Source organism: Delphinus delphis, chromosome 4 (assembly GCF_949987515.2).
Source record: "Delphinus delphis chromosome 4, mDelDel1.2, whole genome shotgun sequence".
Lineage (NCBI taxonomy): Eukaryota > Metazoa > Chordata > Mammalia > Artiodactyla > Delphinidae > Delphinus > Delphinus delphis.
Genome location: NC_082686.1, coordinates 48,589,876 through 48,609,649, shown reverse-complemented (window position 1 = coordinate 48,609,649; position 19,774 = coordinate 48,589,876). Strand labels below are relative to the sequence as shown.

Sequence of the window (19,774 nt, the reverse complement as noted above, 5' to 3'; positions counted from 1 at the left end):
GAAAAATGGATAGCTGGTTTTATTAGGAGGACTGGGAATATATTTTGGCATCTATGTAGATTAATTAATGGTAAACTCTATTTTTAGGATTAACTAAAGTTAAAGGGTCAGAAGATTTTCTTTCTATTGATCCACTGCCTTCAAGCCCATTTAGTCGTCCTATGCCAAAAGAAATAATACCATCCATGGAAGACTCTGGGGTGTCTTTGACATCCTCACCATATCCGGTCTCCTCTGTCCCATTTGATATTCTTGCTAAAGAAGTAACTACGCCTTTTGGCATGGACTCTTTGGCCTCCAAAGTCAAAGGCCAATTAGAAGCGAGCACTTGGATGCCAGACACATCTATGGAGAAAGAGTTCATATTTGAGAGTGGTTTAGGTTCAGGGTCTGGGCAAAAGGTAGGTCTGATTACTTGGCCATGGAGCAAGACTTCATTAGAGAAGAGCACTGAACCATTTTCCAAGTCATGGCTTGAAGTTGAGGATTCAGAGGATTTACTTTTGCCAACTGAGGATACAGATGAGAAACTAGTTATAGATGACAGAATAGATTCCATAGATCAAAGTACTGAGCATTCAAAATATGGACATTTTGATAGATCCACAAACTTTGCAGAGGATGAGACCCTTGGTGGACCTACTGCGTCCATCTTTGCAGAGACCACAACTCAATCTGCATCTCCAGTTCTATCCAAGCACACATCAGAAGTACCTGACATTGACTATTATTCAATTACCAAATCACCTCCTCTACTGACATCTGCAGCAATCTCTGCTTCTACTGATAAACCAATTCAAGAAGAACCCTTTCTAAAGGAGGATATGGAACAAACTACAGAGTCATCCAACCGTGAATGGTTTGACAGCAAGATTTCAGTAGTGAAGCCAGATGTGCAACCTTTGTGGACCATATTGCCAGAATCAGATGTAGTTTGGGTAAGAACTTCTTCCCTAGAGAAACTGTCCAGAGACACATTGGCAAGTACACCACAGAGTACTGACAAGCTCTGGTTGAAAGCTTCCATGACACAGTCTACCAAATTGCCTTCAACCACAAGTTCCAGCCTGCTGGAAGATGAAGTCATTATGGGCGTACAGGATATTTCATTAGAATTGGACCAGATAGGCACAGATTACTATCATCCTGAGCTAATCCCAGAGGAAAATGGCAAGGTTGGTGGTTATGTGGAAATGTCTACAAGTATTCACTCCACAGAGATGGCTATTGTGGCTCAGCCAACAAAAAGTGAAGACTTGAGTCATACCCAAGCCGCAGGAGCTTTGGTGGTTTTCTTCAGCCTCAGAGTGACTAACATGATGTTTTCAGAAGATCTGTTTAATAAAAACTCTTTGGAGTATAAAGCCCTGGAGCAAAGATTCTTAGAACTGGTAAGCATAAGAAGTGAAATACAGGCATTAGTGAATAATCGTGTATGAACCACCCCTCTTTCCCCCCAGAGCATGAGATCTGAGCCAAGGAAAGTGTGGTCTGCTATGGATTTTCATTTCCTATCATCTACAAATACTGTAATGGCCTAGGGTTCATAGGAAAATAATGAGACAGGTGGTTACAAGAAACGGAAAACACAAAATGGTATGAGCCACAGTTGGATATTGTATTCTTGGCTATTGTAACTTAGATACTGGATATTGTATTATATAATTTCTGGGACCGATACAAGTTTAAGATTTATATTCACATTTTATTGTGAGACCAGTGCTTTGTGGGTACCTGTAATGCCTTCACTGTCACGATCCTTTAGTGAAACAGAATAAACTCTCTGATGTCTAAAACTGTCTGTGAGTTCCATGGGGTTCGTAAATAACACTGAAACCTCATGACTCGCAAATAATTCACAATTCATACTTTTGTTGATGAACAGTTTAAATAACATAAATAGAATACAATTTGGAAAAGTGGAGGGGTTCATCTTTGTTTTCAGTATGTATTGAACAAAATGCAAAACTTTGTCAATAAACTGACCAATTTTTGTGTATTGTAGCTGGTTCCCTATCTCCAGTCAAATCTCACTGGGTTCCAGAATTTAGAAATCCTGAACTTCAGAAATGGCAGTATTGTGGTGAACAGCCGAATGAAGTTCGCCAAGTCTGTCCCTCCTAATGTCACCAATACTGTATACGTGATTCTGGAAGACTTTTGCACCACTGCTTACCAAACCATGAACTTGGCTATTGATAAATACTCCCTCGATGTGGAATCAGGTAATGATATTAAATACTATGGTGGTTTCTTAGTGGAACCTAGTTATTATTCTTGTGTATTTTCTTCTACAATGAGTCAAGATGAATTCAGTACTTATAGGTAAAAGAGTACTATGTCTGACAAATTTTCCACGTCTTGATAATTAGTAAAATATCTCTTCCAAGGATGTCAATATCATTCTCTTTTCAAAAGGATTGTCCACACTTGTCTTTACATGTTTACCTCCCATTTCCTTTTCTACCTGCTATATCTGGCTCTCTATTTTACTTATCCATGGATCTGTTCTTATTACATCTCTACGCTGCCAAGCCCAATAGCTTTGGCCTTTCTTGCCTTCTATGTTATTTTCCTACGTTGTTTTATCAGTTTCCATTATTGTAAGCCTAATATAAATGTCAGTAACTCTCCACATTTCTATATGCAGATCAGACTTATCTTCTGAGCTCCAGAATCAATATGTAACTATGTACTTGATTATCTCAACTTGGATATATACTATGTATATCAAGCTCAGACTAAGCCCTTAGGCTAAGACTGAGCCCTTGTTTTCCATATCTGCATACCTTCCAACTAAATTTACCTCTCTCAGCTTTACTATCTTGATAAATGGAAGCTGTATCCACTCAGCTACTGAAGCCAGAAACCTGGAAAGTCATTCTGATATCTCAGTTTCCATCACTCCTTTCAGTCACTCACAAACTGACATTGATTCTGAATTCTAAATGTATCTCAAATCTATGTGTTTTTCTCTGTCTTCACTTCCCCTACTTTAGGCCAAGCCATCATCATCTCTCATTTGGACCAGTTTCTCTACTACCTCTCTTTTTCCCTCACTCCCATACCTTCCCATTCATTCTCCAGACAGTAGCCAGGGTGCTCTTTCTAAATAATCAGATTATTTCACTTTTCTGCTTGAAATACTTTCAATGCCTGCCTGGTTCAGTAGCCACAAGCCTGGTCCCTATCTTCTTCCCCAGTATCGTCCAATGAAACTAACTTCTTTTCTCACTATGTTCTAGTCAAACTAGCTCGTTTTGGGTTCCTTAGATTTCCAAAACTTATCTTGACTTGAAGCTTTTTGCACATACTGTCTTTTTTGCCTGAATCTCTTTCCCCTCTTGGCTGACTTCTGCTTACCCTTTATGCCTCAGTTCAAATGTCTTTTCTTCAGGACTTTCACTGATTCACCCATAATCTAGGTTGGTTCTTTTCCCTCTGTAGAGTTTATAACTATTGTAATCATGATAACTTATGCACATACTTGCTAAATAGCTATTTTTCCCAGTTGAACTGTCCACAAGGACTGAGACTTTATTTTATTAACCATTTGGTAGCCAAAACCTTGCACAGTGTCTTGCATGTAGAATGTACTCAAAAATATTGTGAATGAGTGAAATGAACCATTGTTTTAATTTGGAAGACTTGGATGCAGAGGGTACTGCTGGATCCTCAAACCTTTGTTCTTTTTTACCTTCTATATACCGGAGGACAGTGGTTTTGAGTAGGAGTAAGGTGGAATGTCTGGGTTTGTATTTCTCCAGTGCTTTTCACTCTCAGACTGGTTTGGAAGCCAGCCCTATTCTTTAACCGGGAAAGAAGCAAACATTCTTTCCTTTGAAATCCTTGAAGGACCGTTATTCACTGAAAGTGAGGGAAATGATTTAGCTAATCCCCCTATAGCCAAATCTTTTGCCACTTGAGTTCTTTAAGGACATTTGCACATTCTTTGCCATGTGGTGTAGTGGAAGAAGCAATTAATTATAATTTGGAAGGCCTGATTTCTTGCCTCTGCTCTGCCATTTATTATTTGTGTGATCCTAGATGAGCTGTTTTATCTCTGAGCCTTACTCCCTCATATAGCAAATGGGATAATGTTACCTGGCCTGTGTATTTCATGGGGCTATTCTAAGGATTAAACAAATAGCATGTATAAAAACATTTGACTAGCCATACAAATGCAAGCAGTGATGATTATAAAACTTTTGCAAAAGCCTACCCACTTCTTTTTTTTTTTTTTTGTGGTATGCAGGCCTCTCACTGTTGTGGCCTCTCCCGTTGTGGAGCACAGGCTCCGGACGTGCAGGCCCAGTGGCCCTGGCTCACGGGCCCAGCCGCTCCGCGGCACATGGGATCTTCCCGGACTGGGGCACGAACCTGTGTCCCCTGCATTGGCAGGCGGACTCTCATCCACTGCGCCACCATGGAAGCCCTACCCACTTCTTTTTAAAGGGAAGTACATAAATAAGTGCATTTACCTCAGTTTTGTATGTAACTCACATGTCAGCTCTATGCCAAATCATCCAGGTTTATAGGGTCACCTTGTTCCTTAATATTCAAATGAATTTGCATTAGTCTCTCCCATGTGCAGTGTAAAACTGCATCCATGGCTCTCAACCCCTAATATCTCTAGGAATTATCAGGGAACTTAACTGTCTCTTAATCATCTCCAGCTCTGATTTCCTTCTGCTGAATTTCCAATCTCACATTTGTCTTGACCCTTGTGGTTGTTCTTTATGTTAATCCAACACAGATCATGGTCCCATGTTTTTACTTTCCCAAAGTACCTCTAACACAAGGCAGTTGATTCCATCAGGTATTTGTTGATGATATGAGGGTGATGGAGGAATTTTTATTGTAGCACAGGAGATTACTGTTAGGTGTAAATATCCAAAACTTTCTCAGCCACCCTTTCAAGGGTGTCTTTTAATGGACAATTTTTTCTCCAGGACTAAGTCAGCTACCATGTTACTCTGGCCACTCTGGCTGTATTTCCAGACCTTCTTCACATTTCCTCTACTCTCATTCTCCAGGACCCATCAATCCTTCTCTTAGCCTGTCCCTGGAAAACCAGAGTGTAATTCATTCTACAGTTTAGATCCCTGTCTCCCATCCCAAGATTAGCTCCAAGTCTACCTTTGTTTTCCCATAAAGTCATTAAAGTACTCTTCCAAACAAAGAGCTATCTATTCTGGGCCTCCACCTTTAACCTGCACAAAAGACTAAAAATCAACTTTAAAACTCCAGTCTTTTATTCACATGATTAAAATATTGGTCTTGGTCTCTCTCCGTGATCCGGGATCAAAAGGGAGCAGCATGTATCTTTTTCCTCTTATGGATTCTGTTTTTCCTTTCCCTAGACACTCACCCACACCCATGGAATGGTCACAAAGTTTTAGAATTTTTAAATAGAATTTTCCTATTTCTTGTATATTTTTAGTTAAAAGCCTTCAGATTAAACTATTATTTTATCTGAAGGTTGGCTAAAGATAAGACTGACTTGTCTCTTGCTTAATTTGTTTTAACATGTAGTGTCTCAGAAATTCTTGAATTTCCATCAACAAAGGGGGACTGTGCAATATCACCCTTCCCACCCCCTATATACACCTCTGTACCTCACTGCTAGGCCAGGAGTAGATTATTTTCTGATTAAAAAGTCACAGAATGAATACCAGGGTAAGGATGTGAAGACTTAGGAAATACACAGTCGAGTCCTGCTGTGTATTTCCCTTGTAGAAACTGCCATCTGTCAGCACATTTGTGTGCTCTTCTTGTTATATGAGCATCTTATTATTGGTCTCCTGTATTAGTTTCCTAGGGCTGCTGTAACAGAGGATCACAAACTGGGTGGCTTCTAACAAAAGAAATTTCTTCTCTCATAGTTCTGGAGGCTAGAAATCCAAATCAAGGTGTTGGCAGAGCCGTATTCCCTCTGAAAGCTGTAGGAGAGAATCCTATCTTGCCTCTTCCTAGCTCCTGGTGTTCACCAGCAATCCTTGACACTCCTTGGCTTATAGATGCATCACTCCAGTCTCTGCTTCTGTCTTTATATGGCCTTCTTCACTGTGTGTCTGTGTCTCTGTGTCCAAATTTCCCTCTTCTTATAAGGATACCAGGTATTGGACTAGCAGTAACCTAATCCCGTATGACCTCATCTTAACTTGATTACATTTACAAAGACCCTATTTCCGAATAAAGTCATATTCTGAGGTTCTGGGTGGACATGAATTTTGGGAGGATACTATTCAACCCAGTATCTCTCCCCATTCCTACATAGGGCTAAGAAAGATCAGCTGCGGAGATCCTACAAACTCCAAGGCCACAGATTCGTGCAAAATGTCTTTAATTTTCACAGTAGCAAGGAAATCATTGACTCTGAGAGCAATATTAATTTATCTGGAATATCTGGAAACTGAGAGACTATGCTCTTTGTTTTTTAACCTCCCCTTTGTCTTCTGGCTAATTCTTATGCTTTTTCATACAGATGAGTTTATGGGTCATTTACAGTTATTTCCTCTTTTTGTGGTATCCTTGTCACCATTTGCAATTCAGAGATTGTCACTGACCAGTGAAGAACATACAGTGGAACCATGGTAGGATGGAAGGCCCATCCATGGTCAATGTCTTTTATCATTTTTGACTGGTTTGTGTGTCCTAATTAATTTAAGAAAATGTCACTTTCTCTCATCCCATCAATGAAAAATGAAATCACTGAAGCTAAAATACTGTTGGGAATGGCCTGAGGAGGTGCAGGGCTGATTTGTTTTTCTGACATTAGCTTTCACTAATCTCCAATGTTCTTAGGCTGCTCTTATTGGACTATACGCATCCCTGAGGCTTCCACCAGTTCTACTCTGGATACTGTCTCTCCATCCATGTTCTCGGTGGGGTGGGTTGGGGGTGGGGCATGTAGCATCATGTGCAGCGTGGAGGAGGATGACAGAAGGATAAGGTTGGTGGAAATGAACGGTACTGAAAACTGTTTAATTTAGATCTACAATTACATGGATTTTAAAGCTTCTACATGCTTCCTACATAAAACAGGTAGAGGCTCACCCAGGTCATTGGGTTTTATGGTTTGGCTCTGAGTTTCAGAGAAATTTGACAAAAGCTCATCAATCAAGGATGAATCAGAAATTTTTTGTGGTGTGGATGGTGGTGTTGTATTTCAATGATTCAGGAAGGGGATTGGATGTTCCCGGTACTTTGGATGGGGGAGCCGTAGTGGAGGGGTTTCATGTACCCCAATTCCTGTGTTTTGCCTTTCCTTGTATCGTTTTCTGGTTTGCTTGATGTTTTAGGTGATCAAGCCAACCCTTGCAAGTTTCAAGCATGCAATGAATTTTCCGAGTGTTTGGTCAACCCCTGGAGTGGAGAAGCAGAGTGCAGATGCTACCCTGGGTACCTGAGTGTGGAAGAACTGCCCTGTCAGAGTCTCTGTGACCTACAGCCCGACTTCTGCTTGAATGATGGAAAGTGTGACATCATGCCTGGGCATGGGGCCATTTGTAGGTATGCTATAGTTAGAGATTTTGGCTTCACAAGATTAGAGATACTTCCTCTGAAGAAAAGGGATCTGCGCCTATAATGTTAGGACGATCACAGCAATATTTATTATAGAAGTTATATCTAGGAAATAGATGGGTGCCATCGAGTCCTCCTGTGAGGACTGAGTCAGTTCATAGGCCTGGATTATACCCAGTTCAGTGGGTTATTTTATCTTATGCTCTTAGGGAGCTGTAAGAAAAACATTGCCTAGTGTCCTACAGAGAGTACTTAGAGTAATTGGGGATTTTTGTGTTATGGTTCTTAGTGGTGATAACAAGGCAATTGGTGATCAAATTAGGTTTAGGCATATGATCGACACTTTACACTGTATCTGAAACAGAGGAGTTTTATTGTTCTATTTGAATTATGTTCTTAACAGCTTTGGGCTGCTCTTGGTCCTACTGAATATTCAAAAATAAAGAAAAGCAAGTATTTAAAATTGTGACAAATATATTTTAAGTATCTAAGATCTATTTTTTAAAGGTAGAAGCAAAGAAAATGCAGCAGGCAAATGAGCAGATTCAGGTAGCCTTCCCTGGTCACTCGCCTTAAAAAGAGCAGAGCAAATCAACCTCCCAACCACATCCAACCAAAGTCACATGGTGTGAAAGGAGAGAATGCTGAGAATAAGCCAGGGAAACATCAATAAGAGGACAATTTGTGAATTTCAAAAAGGGCAAATGTTGGCATGGATGCCAAAAACAGAAGAAATAGTTGGAAATGACTCACACTTTTCTATGTGTAAAGTTTAGCTAGAAAACTAAGAGGAAAAATAGTCTCTTGATTTCCAGAGAAATGAATATGATTTTGAAAAGCAGTGATTGCTGCTCTGGGAATTGAAGATATTTTTGCACAAGTGGGTGGCCTTGTGGTTTGGAGGATCTCTGCAGTGTGATGGAAGGACGTGAGGAGTCTAGGGACCTGGGTTCTAGACCAGCTCTGTTGCTGACTAATTGTGTGATCCAACACCAGTCGTTTTCCTTCCCGGGCCTGTTTTTCATTATCCATAAATAAGGAAGTTGACTTTCTTTAAGTCTAGTCAGTCTTTTATTCAGTCTTTACAAGTAGTCATTGAGGACCTCCTGGGTCTGTGCCAGGTCTCATGCATAGCCTTAAATCTTACCGTTTAACCTCTTTACTGAAGCTTCATGTGGTCAGCATTTATTTCTCTACCTGTTCTCAGTCCCACTGTAGGTTCTGCTGTTACTTGTTACTTTCAGCAGAGTGATTCCATTTTGGGGCTTGGTCACTTCTCGTTCCAGGTGCCGGGTGGGCGAGAACTGGTGGTATCGAGGTGAGCACTGTGAGGAGTTTGTGTCCGAGCCCTTGGTGATAGGCATCACCATCGCCTCCATGGTTGGACTTGTCCTCATTTCTTCTGCTTTCGTCTTCTTCCTCATCAGGACTCTTCAAGCTCGATATGTTAGGAGAGAAAGAGAGAGACCCTTCAGGTAAGTACGGAAAATTGCTCTCTGATAGACTAAAATATTCCTTTTATTCATTCATTTTGTACTGCCTGTGTGCCAAATACTGGAAAGGATCAGCGTGGAGGGGAGAGGGCTATAAAGTTGAATAAAGACAGGGTCCCTGTCCTCAAAGTGTGTCAGATTGGAAACAAACATAAGCAACAGTTTGAACACGCTGCTAGGGTGCCTAGATGAAGAATGAATTTGTTTTGCCTAGGGGAGGACATCTTAGAAGTTTTAATGATGGCTATGGTATTTAGCTGGACCAAAGAGTAGATGTTTGCTGCAGGGGGTGGGTGGGAGACGTTCTAGCTAGTTGCATGAACATTAGCACAGTCGGGGAGGCACGCATGAATCTCACTGCACACTGAAGGTCACGGTGGGGGAGGGGTTGGAAGGGTGATAGAGATGAGGGGAGGCCCTATGTGAGGACCAGATCTGTTAGTTCCTTCCCCTTTGGCTCATTCCAGTGGTAATTAGCCAGACTTTAAATCTAGATAAGAATCTGACAAGAAATGGAATCTGGTTCTCTTTTTAGTTGAGCATAGCTTCATTAACAAAGGAAATAAAACTGGTTCTACTTGCTAGACTAAGCGATCCAAGGACCTTTTGAGTTGTAATATGATCACAATCCCGGGCTGTACTTTGTTTCTGTGCTTCCAGGTCTGCTTCGGGTCTAGGTTACCTCCCCTCATCCTCTGGCTTAGGCCCAGGAGACACCTCTCCTAGGTTCCTAGAGCACCCAGGACATAATTCCATATTGTTCTTATACTTTGTATTGGGTCTGACTTTGCATTAGACCGCAGTCTCATTCTGGAGAGATTCCAACAATTCTTTGTATCATCAGCATCTAGAATGTTCCTAGGCATATAATCAATGCTCAGCACATATTTGTAGACCTGAAATGAATTTAACTGAAGCCCATTCTCCCCTGTATTTCTATTTCTAGTAGATTCTTTGTGTGGTTTATCTACCCTGGGAATAATGGAGCTGTATTCATTTAATGAAATACTATTGGCAGACATATTTCCCCATCAGCATTTATTGGGTGCCAGGCACTGTGGGGCAGATAAAGATGAAGGAGACATGGAACAGTTCCACAGGCACTTACCAGATAGTTCAGGAGATAATAATGATAACACGTGGTAAATAATTTTTGAGATTGATCTGGATATTTTTCACAGTCACCTCTCCTCGTCCCCCATTGGTATCCAGTTAGCCTCTTTTTCTTCCTCAACAGAAATCTTGCTCCAGGTTAATAGTCTTCCAAGTAGTTGAGCATCCAACGAAGAACCTGATTCAATCATACTTTTCTTTTTGTGGCTCCAGCAGGCAGCCTGACAGCCTCTCGTCTATGGAAAGAGCTGTAAAGCACAACCCCGTGTTTGAAAGTCACGGGGCTGATCTCGAGCAGTACGAAGGACCCTACCCTCAGCGGCCCTTCTACAGCTCCACAGGCAGAGAGATGATTGCTGGTCTGAGCAGGGAAGAAATCAGACAAATGTATGAGAACAGTGAGCTTTCCAGAGAGGTAGGAAACTTGGTTTTTCTGTTGCTGCTCTGCTGGGTGTGTGTGTGTGTGTGTGTGTGTGTGTGTGTGTGTGTGTGTGTGTACAGTAGGTTGCAAGAAAGGTTGAAAATTATTTCATGATTAGTTTTTTACCTCATGCTATCTCCCAGTCGATGTGATATGTGGAGGGTATACAATTCTGCGCTGTCCTTATTTCCCACCCAGTGGGTCCTTTATCATTAATAGCAAATGCTCTCTCCCTCCACCCCCCCCTCCTTAGAAATATATGTCTGGGTTATTCAGAGCAGTTCATGTAGTAGCCACACCTTCCATTTTTCTGAAAAGGCCATTGTTTTCTATAGCTCTCCCCTGGATAGTTCAGAAAGCCACAATCTCTTACAAAAATTAGACCTCTTTTTAAAAAAGCTGTTAAAGTTTTTCTAATGCAATGTAGAAAAACTTTCTTTTCCTTTTCTTTCTTCTTCTTTTTTTTTTTTAAAGGAAATTCAAGAAAGAATGAGAATTTTGGAACTGTATGCCAGGGATCCTGAGTTTGCAGCTTTTGTGAGAGAACATCAAATGTAAGCGTTAAGTTTGCCTTAGAGTTAGTGCCACAAGCATGAATACTTAATTCCTGTCCCTGTGACATGGGTTTTGTTGGTAACCAATGTTTGTTGAGTTCTTTTCAATTAATACACATCCACACAGATTACCTCATTTAGTCCTCCTAATGCCTTTATAAGTTGAATGTTTCTTATTTAAGTTTTATGAATGAGGAAAGGAAACCTCAAAAAGATGGAGGGACTTACTCAAGATCATGATGACAGCAAATGCCGGAGAAGATTGAAAACAAAGACACTCTGTTCTGGCCTAGAGCTCCCTGGCTCTGTCATATTTTCTTATTAATATAGATGTCACCCATTTGAGTAGCTGTAAATACTCACATATTTTAACATATACTTCCTTTTCCATCTCTGTAGATACTTTATGCTTTGAATGAGACAAATCTCATTAAAGTGTGTCTCTTGCTTTTATTAAGTTCATCTTTTCTTTTTTAAAAAAAAATTGGGGGGGGCTATAGTTGTTTTACAATGTTGTGTTAGTTTCTACTGTACAGCGAAGTGAAGTAGAGTTCCCTGTGCTATACAGCAGGTTCATTTTACTTTTCAATCTACCTTTTTCCATTACTTTTTTTAGCATGCATTTTGGGCAAGTGTCTGTAGTTTTTTTCCCCTTGTTCCTCAGGATCCATAACCAGACTTAGGTTACAAAAATACAATAATCTTGTAAAGAGAACATTTATAGATGTTACTTGAGTGTAGTGGGTGGGATTATAATTTGGCTTTGATATTTGGTCCTACAGCTGCCCTCACAAAGGTGCTTCCTCATGGATGGGTCTCACCCAGGCCAGGTGATGGCACCAGGTTTTTAGAAGAGAAAAACCAGAGCAATTCATGCCCGCTTATAGCAGAAATTGATAAAGGGTCAGGATAACACATGTGGTTCTGATTGGAGCCTCTGCCCCTTTGTTCCAAATCCCCTTTCTCTGATAGACAGCCCCTCATGCATGGCTCCTCTGATAGGAAGGGACAAATTAACATCAAAGGAAACTAAAGAAGACGCTCTTCTAATTCCATTTGCATGGTAGAGACTCCTTTAAACATCTGACTTATTAGCCCATGGGAGTTGCTGCCAACCTTGCTTGAATGCTATCAGAGCAATATTACTGGGACTCTGCCTTTTAGACCAGGATACCTGCTTATCTCGGCATCTCTAGCCAGCAGATGGCCTATGGCTCCACTTCCGTGGTATCCAATAGAAAGAACGTGACTGATGTTTTTTATCTTTCCTAAGCCCCTCAGAGCCATCTGCGTTCCATGAATTACAAATGCATCTCATCTAGGCTAAGAAATCCAAAGAAAGGATCCAGGAGAGCCTAATTAGGGACAGACAGATGGACTACATGTTTCACTTTCTTCTGGTAAACTGTTTGGTATTAAAATTATTTAAAAATTCATGTAACAAAGAAGATTTAAACAAGAAGATCCAGTGAAACAAAAGAATGTTCACACAGACACTATAAGGGGGTTGTTCACAGTGGGAAGATGGCATTGAAAAAATGTTAGGTACATAATCCATACAACATTTTCAGTTTTCACATAGTCCGGATTTTAATATTTAATTATTAAAATATTAATGGGCTTGATTTAGGATTCAGTAAAAGTATTACATAGTCTCTGTAGATTGGATTCTTTTTTTTTAACTTAGCAAAGCACAGGACAGCTTTCCTGCAAAGAAAGAAGGTATTGGTGATTTTAGGACTATAGCTTGATGATATATTACAACAAAAGTGCATTTCAGTACATTCTGGATTTTTTCCAATTAATTGCTCTTTGTTTTTTTCATGGCAGGGAAGAGCTTTAACCAAAACTCCTATTTTGCAACTGATTAGAAGCCTAGAGAAGATGGAGATCACTCATTACCTACGTCATATAATTAACTTGGGTTTGGAACTCTGTTGAAAGAAGCGTTTTCTATCAAAAAAATTAAATTTGGGACACAAATATTTTTTTCTAGTTTAAAATTTTAGAATATAGTAAGAGATGTGATGGTTTTTATACCCACAAAGACCAAAAGCTGTACTTAAAGGGAATCAAAACTGTATGGGGCTTCCCTGGTGGCACAGTGATTAAGAATCCACCGGTCAATGCAGGGGACATGGATTCGAGTCCTGGTCTGGGAAGATCCCACATGCTGCGGAGCAATGAAGCCCGTACACCACAACTACTGAGCCTGCTCTCTAGAACCCGCAAGCCACAACTACTGAGCCCATGTGCCACAACTACTGAAGCCTGTGCGCCTAGAGCCCATGCTCCGCAACAAGAGAAGCCACCGCAATGAGAAGCCCACGCACCGCAATGAAGAGTAGCCCCCATTCGCCGCAACTGGAGAAAGCCCACGCACAGCAACAAAGACCCAATGAAGCCAAAAATAAATAAATAAATAAATATGTTTTAAGGGTATTTGTTCACATTTATGTGCCCTAAAGTCCCATTTACTTTACATAATAAAACAAGTGCAGGTTTTACATGATTTTATTCCCACCTCTTCTTTTTTTTTTTCTGCAGTATCTGGTCATTATGGCTTGGCTGCTCCCCTCCCCCTGCCTTTTACCACATAGTAAATTTTAATATAGTTGAACGACGCTGACTTAATATTACTTCTGACAAAAAGATGTAAATTGCATAAATATTCTTTGTAGGCTCTCAAACCATGTTGGCTCAAATACGATACCTGATTTAGTTATTTACTTGCATGCTTGTTTTATAAGTTTGCCTTCTTCCATTTCATGAGTTTTAGGCAGCTGGTATCTTTGTGTCATTTCCATGTTTTCAATAATGGATACTTTGACATCTATCAGCCCGTGAGTTGAATTTTCATTTTGAAATGGGAAAAGAAGGTAACATATTTACTCCATAAGAAAACTGCTGATTTAGGAGAATAACTTATCTTTATTAAATTGAGATATTTTAGCCAAGAAAAATATGGGTCTTTTTTTTTTTCTCTTAAGATGTTTGTAACAATTCCCAGTAGGATGGGTGGGGCCAGCCTTTCAGATTTACAATCCAGCTGCAGTGAGTTATGCATCCTAGCTCATTCTATTCCCAAGTGTGCAATGAATGCAGAAAAATGGTGTGAAGGTCCCAATCCTAAAATCAGTTGCATTGTGTTCCACAGAAGATCCTGGCTGGAGGTGGGAAGGTGGGAGGGTACTAGAAAGTAATTGAAGTAACGAATCTACCTAGAAATTTTCTTGAGTCATGCATTTTGTAAAACCTTATACTGTTCCTATGAGTTAACAAGATACAGGTTAAATCACTCCCCTCGGGGTAATAAGACACAAGTTAGAACACACAATTTGTAGCTACAGCCAGGTTTAAATGATTCCTTACCCTGACTTTTTTTTCTTCACATATATAATTGCTTCTTTAGTGATTAAGGGAATAAATAGGAAAAATGTAACCATGATATCAGAGAATAAAGGTATAATTATTTATGTATTCAGACTGTGTGATGATTCTGAAGTGACCATAATATATGTTCAATGTGGAGTATGGATAATGAAGGATTTTTCTTTTTCATCTTGTTTATAATGACACTGTACATAAAGTATGGGTCAGATAAGCTCATGTTACTGTACTGTTTGCTTGAAATGCTCTAGTCTTAATACTAGCTAATTAGAAATAAAAATTTAACAGTCTTTATGTATATGAAAGGTTTTTTTCTCATGTATATAACTATGCCATTTTCATTATTAATAAACTTCTCTTTCAAGAATTTCCCTACATTCTTTTTGTCAATTAGAATAAAACATTGTAGATTGTAGCAGTAGTTCAGTTGTAATTACCACTCAAAGATACACCTACCCAATGTGAGCATGGTATGGGAAAGATAATCATTCTTTGATTAACCTTTGTGTAGTGAGGATCTTGGAGAATTGGAGACAAACCCAGAGCCCGATTGTTGCCCCCAATTTTGTTGATAGTTAATAATGCTGAGTTATTATTTGGCCTCACTTGAACTTTAGTCTTTTAAAGTCTTAGAAACTTTCATTTTTTCCTCATTTGCTTAAGGCAGGGGTGGAAGGAAAGCTGGATGGAGTTGATTAAAGAAAGATTAGGGGTGAGTAGCTAGCACCAGCTGTCTTGTAACAAGAGATGGAATTGGTGTCCTGTCTTAAAAGAGAACAAGAAGACATAAACGTGGTATAACAGCAGTATGATGCAAGTTTGCATGGGAAGGTCAGCTACCACTTACTTAAGCATCAGCATCAGAAACCTCAACTTTATGTTTTTTTTTTCCCTATGTTTGCATGTTGTTTTGCTGGCAAGAGGCCGTGAGGAAGTCCTAAATGAGTCTTAGGAAAGAGAAGGATGGTCTTGATTTGACTCTAAAGACTGTATTAAAAAAACACAAAGTTGGAGAAATGTGTCCAATAAATGCCTATTGATAGATTAATTAGTGACCTAATTTTAGAAGAAACAGTGAGTAATAACCCTGTTTTTAATAAGTCTGGTCAGGACAAGCCTGAGTTACTCTTAGGTCATGTGTTCACCACGCTGGTCCACTTTCTAGGTTCTTTGGAATGTATGTCTCTTCTGAGCTAGTCCTTGATGGACTGTGTCCCATGACATTTAAGTTATCCTCTCACCAAAACACACACATATCTTGTGTTTCACTTTTTTTGTCTGTACAAATGAATCCATGCTAATATAATAATCAATATTAAGGAATCATGCTTTTCCAAGTAATATGAATATTGTATGTAGGATTTCTGGGAGTAATTTATTATTCCAAATGAATAACTCTGTCAGTATTGCACTCACCATGGCAGGTTCGGGGAAGAATCTGCATATTTTAAGCAGGTGGGCCTTTGAAGAAACCTCCAAACCCCCCCCCCCCCCTGTATTTTATGCCTTTTTCTGTACCATTTATATGCTTCCACTCCACTATTCACCACGGCTGTGTTGTAATTTTTTATTTATGTCATTGACCTCCCACTAAACTGAATTCTTTGATGTTGTGGCCATATCTTGCTCATTTACTACTCACGAAACCAAAGAGTGCTTGAGGCAGAGTTGTTCTACAATATTTATTCAGTTAGCTTGAGATAATGGGTCATATGTGTTTAATGACTAGCAAGCAGATTAGGTGCAACTATGAGTGGTTTACAAACCATTTTTAAATAAGTAGTTTATAGAGATTTAAAAAGAACCCTAGGTTAGAGAGGGGGAAGATGCCGGAAGAGAAAGACGCGGAGATCATCTTCCTCCCCACAGATACATCAGAAATACATCTACACGTGGAACAACTCCTACAGAACACCTACTGAACGCTGGCAGAAGACCTCAGACCTCCCAAAAGGCAAGAAACTCCCCACGTACCTGGGTAGGGCAAAAGAAAAAACAGACAAAAGAATAGGGAGGGGACCTGCACCAGCGGGAGGGAGCAGTGAGGGAGGAAAGGTTCCACACACTAGAAGCCCCTTCGCGGGCGGAGACTGCGGGTGGCAGAGGGGGAACGCTTCGGAGCCGTGGAGGAGAGCACAGCAACACGGGTGCGGAAGGCAAAGCGGAGAGATTCCCGCACAGAGGATTGGTGCCGATCGGCACTCACCAGCCCGAGAGGCTTGTCTGCTCACACGCCGGGGTGGGCGGGGCCGGGAGCTGAGGCTCGGGCTTCGGTCGGAGCGCAGGGAGAGGACTGGCGGCGTGAACACAGCCTGCAGGGGGTTAGTGCGCCACGGCTAGCCAGGAGGGAGTCCGGGGAAAAGTCTGGACCTGCCGAAGAGGCAAGAGCCTTTTTCTTTCCTCTTTGTTTCCTGGTGTGCGAGGAGAGGAGATTAAGAGCGCCGCTTAAAGGAGCTCCAGAGACGGGTGTGAGCCGCGACTAACAGCGCTAACCTCAGAGACGGGCATGAGACGCTAAGGCTGCTGCTGCCGCCACCAAGAAGCCTGTGCCCCCGCCCCGGCCTGAGTGAGCCAGAGCCTCCGAATCAGCGGCTCCTTTAACCACTTCTTGTCTGAGCAAAGAACAGACGCCCTCAGGCGACCTACACGCAGAGGCGGGGCCAAATCCAAAGCTGAATCCCTGGAGCTGTGCGAGCAAAGAAGAGAAAGGGAAATTTCTCCCAGCAGCCTCAGGAGCAGCGGATTAAATCTCCACAATCAACTTGAGGTACCCTGCATCTGTGGAATATCTAAATAGACAACGAATCATCCCAAATTGAGGAGGTGGACTTTGAGAGCAAGGTATATTATTTTTTCCCCTTTTCCTCTTTTGGTGAGTGTGTATGTGTATGCTTCTGTGTGAGATTTTGTCTGTATAGCTTTGCTTTCACCATTTGTCCTAGGGTTCTGTCCGTCCATTTTTTTTTTAACTTAAAAAAATTTTTTTTAATAACTATTTTTTATTTTAATAAATTTATTTTATTTTATCTTACTTTATTTTATCCTCTTTCTTTCTTTCTTTCTTTCTACTTTTTCTTACTTTTATTCTGAGCCATTTGGATGAAAGGCTCTTGGTGTTGCAGCCTGGAGTCAGTGCTGTGCCTCTGAGGTGGGAGAGCCAAGTTCAGGACACTGGTCCACAAGAGACCTCCCAGCTCCACGTAATAACAAATGGCGAAAATCTCCCAGAGATCTCCATCTCAACACCAACACCCAGCTTCACTCAACGACCAGCAAGCTACCGTGCTGGACACCCTATGCCAAACAACTAGCAAGACAGGAACACAACCCCACCCATTAGCAGAGAGGCTGCCTAAAATCATAATAAGTCCACAGACACCCCAAAACACACCACCAGACGTGGACCTGCCCACCAGAAAGACCAGATCCAGCCTCATCCACCAGAACACAGGCACTAGTCCCCTCCACCAGGAAACCTACACAACCCACTGAACCAACTTTAGCCACTGAGGACAGACACCAAAAACAACGGGAGCTACGAACCTGCAGCCTGCAAAAAGGAGACCCCAAACACAGTAAGATAAGCAAAAGGAGAAGACAGAAAAACACACAGCAGATGAAGGAGCAAGATAAAAACCCACCAGACCTAACAAATGAAGAAGATTGGCAGTCTACCTGAAAAAGAATTCAGAATAATGATAGTAAAGATGATCCAAAATCTTGGAAATAGAATAGACAAAATGCAAGAAACATTTAACAAGGACCTAGAAGAACTAAAGATGAAACAAGTAATGAAGAACAACACAATAAATGAAATTACAAATACTCCAGGAGGGATCAATAGCCGAATAACTAAGGCAGAAGAACGGATAAGTGACCTGGAAGATAAAATAGTGGAAATAACTACTGCAGAGCAGAATAAAGAAAAAAGAAGGAAAAGAACTGAGGACAGTCTCAGAGACCTCTGGGACAACATTAAACGCAGCAACATTCGAATTATAGGGGTTCCAGAAGAAGAAGAGAAAAAGAAAGGGACTGAGAAGATATTTGAAGAGATTATAATTGAAAACTTCCCTAATATGGGAAAGGAAATAGTTAATCAAGTCCAGGAAGCACAGAGAGTCCCATACAGGATAAATCCAAGGAGAAATACGCCAAGACACATATTAATCAAACTGTCAAAAATTAAATACAAAGAAAACATATTAAAAGCAGCAAGGGAAAAACAACAAATAACACACAAGGGAATCCCCATAAGGTTAACAGCTGATCTTTCAGCAGAAACTCTGCAAGCCAGAAGGGACTGGCAGGACATATTTAAAGTAATGAAGGAGAAAAAGCTACAACCAAGATTACTCTACCAAGCAAGGATCTCATTCAGTTTCGATGGAGAAATTAAAACTTTTACAGACAAGCAAAAGCTGAGAGAGTTCATCACCCCCAAACCAGCTTTACAACCAATGCTAAAGGATCTTCTCTAGGCAAGAAACATAGGAGAAGGAAAAAACCTATAATAACAAACACAATTAAGGAAATGGGAATAGGAACATACATATCGATAATTACCTTAAATGTAAATGGATTAAATGCTCCCACCATAAGACACAGACTGGCTGAATGGATACAAAAACAAGACCCATATATATGCTGTCTACAAGAGACCCACTTCAGACCTAGAGACACATACAGACTGAAAGTGAGGGGATGGAAAAAGATATTCCATGCAAATGGAAACCAAAAGAAAGCTGGAGTAGCAATTCTCATATCAGACAAAATAGATTTTAAAATAAGGAGTATTACAAGAGACAAAGAAGGACACTACATAATGATCAAAGGATCGATCCAAGAAGAAGATATAACAATTGTAAATATTTATGCACCCAACATAGGAGCACCTCAATACATAAGGCAAATATTAACAGCCATAAAAGGGGAAATCGACAGTAACACGTTCATAGTAGGGGACTTTAACACCCCACTTTCACCCATGGACAGATCATCCAAAATGAAAATAAATAAGGAAACACAAGCTTTAAATGATACATTAAACAAGATGGACTTAATTGATATTTATAGGACATTCCATCCAAAAACAACAAAATACACATTTTTCTCAAGTGCTCATGGAGCATTGTCCAGGATAGGTCATACCTTGGGTCACAAATGAAATCTTGGTAAATTTAATAAAATTGAAATTGTATCAAGTATCTTTTCCGACCACAATGCTATGAGACTAGATATCAACTACAGGAAAAGGTCTGTAAAAAATACAAACA

At 40.5% G+C, this 19,774-nt stretch overlaps 1 protein-coding gene across 2 annotated transcripts in view; it reads left to right on the top strand.

Annotated features, from left to right (window-relative positions):
- The window catches only part of IMPG2 (interphotoreceptor matrix proteoglycan 2), a 72,664-nt gene extending 57,806 nt beyond the window's left edge, over window positions 1-14,858 (top strand). Inside the window, exons 11-17 of one of the 2 annotated variants that reach the window (XM_060010564.1) lie at window positions 88-1,391; window positions 2,006-2,225; window positions 7,305-7,515; window positions 8,814-9,002; window positions 10,347-10,548; window positions 11,029-11,108; window positions 12,939-14,858. In XM_060010564.1, the coding sequence (XP_059866547.1) occupies window positions 88-1,391; window positions 2,006-2,225; window positions 7,305-7,515; window positions 8,814-9,002; window positions 10,347-10,548; window positions 11,029-11,108; window positions 12,939-12,951 (2,219 nt within the window). In that variant the 3' untranslated portion in view covers window positions 12,952-14,858. Of the gene's footprint in view, window positions 1-87; window positions 1,392-2,005; window positions 2,226-7,304; window positions 7,516-8,813; window positions 9,003-10,346; window positions 10,549-11,028; window positions 11,113-12,938 lie in introns of those variants that run through there. The other variant, XM_060010565.1, reaches the window with a different exon arrangement.
- Window positions 14,859-19,774: the final 4,916 nt, after the last annotated feature.